We start from the raw sequence: 5,978 nt of genomic DNA, 5'->3' as shown, positions 1-5,978 counted from the left end.
GGGGCCCACACACCAAAATGGGGGGCTCCAGGGACTCACTTCTCGAGATGAGCACGTCGGGGGTGGGCAGGTCTCAGAAGCAGGGGGCCGGGGCCTACTCCAAGTCCTACACCCTGGTGTAAGGGCGCAGCCGGAGGGCGGCCGCGAGCCTGGACCTGTCTGCACCTCCAGCCCTCACACACCAACTTGGCTGGTTTCCTGCATTATTTATATCAAACTGACAAAAACCCACCAACAAGGAAAAAACAACCCCCTGAGTCATGAACGCCTGTACATAGAACTCTTTTGTACAAATGAAACTATTTTCTTCTTCTCCATGAAGCCAGGGCACAAAGAATTTGACAGTACACGTCAAATCCCCCCACCCCACAAAATCTGCCGGGAGAGATATATACCTATATAGAGGGATAGGAGCACAGCGATGAGCTATATATCTATATATTTCTCTCACCTTATTTTGAGACAGAGGCACAAAGACTCAGCAATTTTTCCCTCCTACTCACCCTCCCTCCGATCTAGGTGGTTTTGACAGAGACCAAGATCCCAACTCAGAGACACTGCATGCGATTTTACTGTTCCAAAAAAAAAAAACCAGGAGTTGCTTCAATTTGCAGATGCTTATGTGTTAATACCTTTTTCTATGAAAAAAGACCCAGCGCCGTGTGCAATAAAGGTTATGTTTCTATGTGGTCGCTTTTTTCCCATCTGGCAAGGGTCAGTGAGGAGGCAGGGACAAGAGGCCCCTCTACCAGGCCATTGGTCTTCGAGGGGAGAGACTTTGAGAAGCCCAGCTTAAGCTCAGCACGTTAATCTTTTTAAAAGGCTTTCCATTAGCCAAGCTGCCCCTTGGGCACCTGTTCCATTCTCTGTTCTATGCTGGGCCCTACAAGGGACCAGCTGTGTGTCTTTGGTTTCCTAAACCTCTCTGAACCACAGTTCACTTGTCGGTAAAATGAGGCAACCTTGGTGAGAGCACTGGGAAGCCGATATGGGGATGGGGGCTGTGTTTACTGGCTTCTGTCTGCCCTTTGGGAGAATGCAGTGTAGCCAGGTGAACAAAGCTACTCTAACAGCTAGTGGGCTGTTAAGTCGTGTAAACGGTGCCTCTAAACTGGGAGGAAGAGATTGTGTTATCCTGGCAGGGACCAGCCAAAGCTTGAAGTTCTCAGCTAACTCTTGTTACAGCAAGATGAACCCAAAGGGAGAAGGAGTGAGGTCATCAGAGGTCCGAGAGGTGAAAAGGGCTCACAAGGAGGGGAACAGCGTTCCACCAGAGAGAATGAGGCCAGTGAGCACACCAGGTACCACACCTAGTGTCAGAGGCGCTACATAGAGTTAGATTCAGGTGGAAGCAATCTCGCCCACGTGCAGACGCGCAGAGAAGCCAGTTCTTATGGGAGGGTCAAAAAGCATGTAAGCTGGGCCAGAGGACATAAGAGTTTGGATAGGCGGAGAGGAGGGGATAGACCCAGGAGACGCCAAAGCCTCCGGAAGTCTCCTTCTATGGTGGCCGGGCCCCCTGGTTGAGAAGGAAGGGCCCCTCGGAAGTGCACAGGGAGGTCCTGCACTCAGCACCCCAAGTCAAGGCCGACTTGTGGACCCCGAATCTGGAAGGAAGGTAAGTCTGGGCCCTGCTGGTCCCACTGCCCCTCCCTCTAGAGGAGGAAGTGGGAAGGGGACCCCAGGGGTGGGGAGGGAGGAAGCGAAGGTTTGTGCAGGGTAGGAGTAGTACCCATCGGTCTGGGACACCAGAGAGCTTTCCCTGGGATGCACGACCTTGAATAGAAGCGCTTTGCAAAAAACAGCTCATTCCTCAAATATTTCCTGAGCCCTCGCAAGTGCGGACACTGGAACTCCGGCCCTGGGTAACTACATGTTGGGTAGTTCATGCTGTCGGCATGAAAGAGGGGAGAAGGCAAAGATTATGTATTCCTGGGTGGCTTGTAGACCCTTAGGGAGACTCTGTTTCAGGCCTGCAGGATCCACCCAGGGAGTGGGGGAACCAACTGATGACAGCATTTGTGAGAAAAGGCCTTCCAGGCTCCTTGCGTGACTGGAGGACAGGCTGCCTCCCAGGGCTGCACATGCCATCTGCAGGTCACCTCCCAAAGTGTAGGCACAGTGATCAAGCCCCAAATTCTTGCTGAGGACGGGCTAATATAAATTCACGGCAGGTTAGGGAAGTAGGCATCACGATCTCCATCAGGCAGGCAAGAAAGCTGGAGCCCTGGAGGGCTGAGTAAGTTATCCAAAGTCAGAGGAGCAGGAAAAGATGATGAGGTTCAAACTCAAGAGTATCTGAATCCTTAACCAGTGAGCCACCCTGCCCTCTGTTCCACTGTTCAGAGGCTGAGTTTCAGTTCTACCCTGAGGATGATGCCAGGTGAACAGTCTGCCAGGTCCAGGGGACCCAGCTGGACTTAGTGGCAGGAAAATGGCCAGTGTGGAATTATTCATGAGCCATTCAGAGAAGAGAACCAATACAACACACTGAGTGGGCCGGAGTGAAGGAGCACCTCTGATGGACTGACTCTGGCAGGGGACAGTAATAGGAGGGGAGAGATTTGGCTCTGGGGGGTCTGTTGGAGAAGGCCTGGGACCAGAGGTGAGCCATGTAGGAGGAAAAGGACTTGAAGAGGCATGAGACAATGAGGCACGAGCCAGCTTCACTTGTGCTCAGTGGAGTTGGGCCCCTTACTAAGAAACACAAGTCCTGGAAATTCAGACAGACTTGGGAAAATCCACACAATTTTGTATGCTGATGGTTTCTACCTTTGATGGGTTTTTCAGCTAAACCACAAGGTTGCCTGTTAGGATGGGTACGCAGGAGCTAGGTCATTCATCAGCTCACCTCCTGCTCACACATCCCCAGCTCAGCATCACTGAACTCTGTCTGGAGCAGCTGTCTTAAATATTTCTAGTTCCATGATGTCTACCACAGACAAGGCCACCATGTGTCTCTAGAATCTAGATACTCAAGTTGTGGTCCACGGACCAGCAGCATCACCTAAGAGCTTGTTAGAAATGTGACATCTCAGGCCCCACCCTTGAACCACTGGATCAGAATGCAGTTTAGCAAAAATCCCTAGAGGATTCACACGTGCCCTAAAATTCGGGAAGCCGCCCTCTAGAAGGGCTTCTGAGACAGCATGCCCCTGCTCTCTCCCTTCTGCTAAAAACCAGAGCGAGACCTGCGGGTCTTAGTTGCACATCAGATTCACCTGAGAAGCTTGTTAAAAAGAAAAAACAAGCGACCCAGAACTCACCAATTCCAACTGAATCACAAATTGTGGACCTGCAACCCAGGCATTTGTATTTGTTGTATGTGTGGAAAAAGACACAACCTAACATTTACCATTTTAACCATTTTAAATTTTTTAAAGTTTTATTTAATATTAGAGTATAGTTGATTTACAAAGTTGTGTTTCAGGTGAACAGCAAAGTGATTCAGATGTACACATATTCATCCTTCTTTAGATTATTTTCCCATATGCTGCTGCTACCAAGTCACTTCAGTCGTGTCTGACTCTGTGCAACCCCAGAGACGGCAGCCCACCAGGCTCCCCCGTCCCTGGGATTCTCCAGGCAAGAACACTGGAGTGGGTTGCCATTTCCTTCTCCAATGCGTGAAAGTGAAGTCGCTCAGTTGTGTCCGACTCTGTTCGACCCCATGGACTGCAGCCCACCAGGCTCCTCCGTCCATGGGATTTGCCAGGCAAGAGTACTGGAGTGGGTTGCCATTGCCTTCTCCATTTTCCCATATAGGTTATCATAAAATATTGAGCAGAGTGCCTTTTGCTATACAGTGGTTTAGTCATTTAATCGTGTCCGACTCTTGCGACTCCAAGGACTGTAGCCTGCTAGGCTCCTTTGTCAGTGGGATTCTCCAGGCAAGAATACTGGAGTGGGTTGCCATTTCCTTCTCCAGGGGATCTTCCCATCCCAGGAATCGAACCCAGGCGTCCTGCATTGCAGGCATATTCTTTACTAACTGAGCTATGAGGGAAGTGTTCTACAGTAGGTCCTCGTTGGTTGTTTTACATATGCTGCTAAGTCGCTTCAGTCGTGTCCGACTCTGTGTGACCCCAGAGACAGCAGCCCACCAGGCTCCCCCAACCCTGGGATTCTCCAGGCAAGAACACTGGAGTGGGTTGCCATTTCCTTCTCCAATGTGTGAAAGTGAAAATAGTGGTGTGCATATTTTAATCCCAAACTCCTAATTTATCCCTCCACCCACCTTTTCTCTTTGGTAACCATAAGTCTGTTTTTAAAGTCTGTGAATCTGTTCCTGTTTTGTAAATAAGGTCACTTGTATCATTTTTTTAATTCCACGTATAGGTGATATCATATTTGTGTTGGATGTCACTTAGTATAATAATCTCTAGGTCCACCCATGTTTCTGCAAATGGCATTATTTCCTTCTTACTTATGACTGGGTAATATTCCATTGCATATATGTGCCGCATCTTCTTTATTCCTCTGACGATGGACATTTAGGTTGCTTCTGTGTCTTGGCTTTTGTCAATAGTGCTGCAATGAACACTGGGGTGCATGTATCCTTTCAGATTTTGGTTTTCTCTGGATATATGCCCAAGAGTGGGATTGCTGGATTGCATAGTAGCTCTATTTTTTAAGGAACCTCCATACGGTTCTCCATAGTGACTATCAATTTATATTCCCACCAACAGTGTGGGTGGGCTCCCCTTTCTCCACACCCGCTCCAGCATTTATTGTACCTTGACTTTCTGATGACCATTCTGATCAGTGTGACGTGATAACCTCATTGTGGTTTTAATTTGTGTTTCTCTAATACTTAGTGATGTTGAGCATCTTTTCATGTGTTTTTTGACCATCTATATGTCGTCTTTGGAGAAATGTCTACATAGGTCTTCTGCCCATTTTTGATTGGGTTGTTTTTTTTTATATTGAGCTACATGAACTGTTTGTATATTTTGGAGATCAACCCTTTGTCAGTCATTTCATTTGCAAGTATTTTCTCCTATTCTGTGGGTTGTCTTTTTGTTTATGGTTTCCTTTGTTGTGCAGAAGCTTCTAAGTTTAATTAGGTCCTGTTTGTTTATTTTTGTTTTTATTTTCATTACTCTAGAAGGTGGATCTGAAGATTTTGCTATGATTTAGTCAGAAGTGTTCTTCCTATGTTTTCCTCTAAGAGTTTTATAGTATCCAATCTTACATTTAAGTCTTTAATCCATTTTGGGTTTATTTTTGTGTATGGTGTTAGAGGGTATTCTAATTTTCATTCTTTTACATGTAATTTTTCAGTTTTCCCAGCACCACTTATTGAAGAGATTGCCTTTTCTCCAGAGAAAAGATTGCCTCTTGCCTCCTATGTCATAGATTAATTAACCATAGATGTGTGGGCTTATTTCTGGACTTTCTACCTTGTTCCATTGATCTATATTTCTGTTTTTATGCCAATATCATACTGTTTTGATTACTGTAGCTTTGTAATATAGCCTGATGTCAGGGAGCCTGATTCCCCCAGCTCCATTTTTCTTTCTCAGAATTGGTTTGGCTATTCAGGGTCTTTTGAGTTTCCATACAAATTTTAAAATGTTTTATTCTAGTTCTGTGGAAAATGCCATTGGTAATTGGGTAGGAATTTCATTGAATACACGTAGATTGCTTTGGGTAGTATATTTTGACAATATTTTTTCTTCCAGTCCAAGAACATGGTATATGTTGTCTTCTGTTTCTGTTTTCTTCTAGTTCCTTTATCAGCGTCTTATACTTTTTCAGACTACAGGTCTTTTGCCTCCTTAGGTAGATTCGTTTGTAGATATTTTATTCTTTTTGATGCAATGGTAAATGAGATTGTTTCCTTAACATTTTAAACCATTTTTAAGTTCACAATTCAGTAGCATTAAGTATATTCACCTTGTGGTATAACCATCACCATTACTCATTTCCAGAACTTTTTTCATCTTCCCAAAAACTCTGTACCTATTACACGCTAA

General features: G+C 45.9%; 1 protein-coding gene across 1 annotated transcript in view; it reads left to right on the top strand.

Annotated features, from left to right (window-relative positions):
* Nucleotides 1-122, top strand: part of DSCAML1 (Down syndrome cell adhesion molecule like 1) — a 368,170-nt gene extending 368,048 nt beyond the window's left edge. The window contains exon 35 of the mRNA XM_010830644.1: nucleotides 9-122. Coding sequence (XP_010828946.1) covers nucleotides 9-122 — 114 coding nt within the window. The remainder of the gene's footprint in view (nucleotides 1-8) is intronic.
* The last annotated feature ends 5,856 nt before the right edge of the window (nucleotides 123-5,978 follow it).

The sequence above is a fragment of the Bison bison genome, unplaced genomic scaffold (assembly GCF_000754665.1).
Source record: "Bison bison bison isolate TAMUID 2011002044 unplaced genomic scaffold, Bison_UMD1.0 scf7180017864518, whole genome shotgun sequence".
NCBI lineage: Eukaryota > Metazoa > Chordata > Mammalia > Artiodactyla > Bovidae > Bison > Bison bison.
This window is presented reverse-complemented; position numbering and strand designations above follow the sequence as displayed.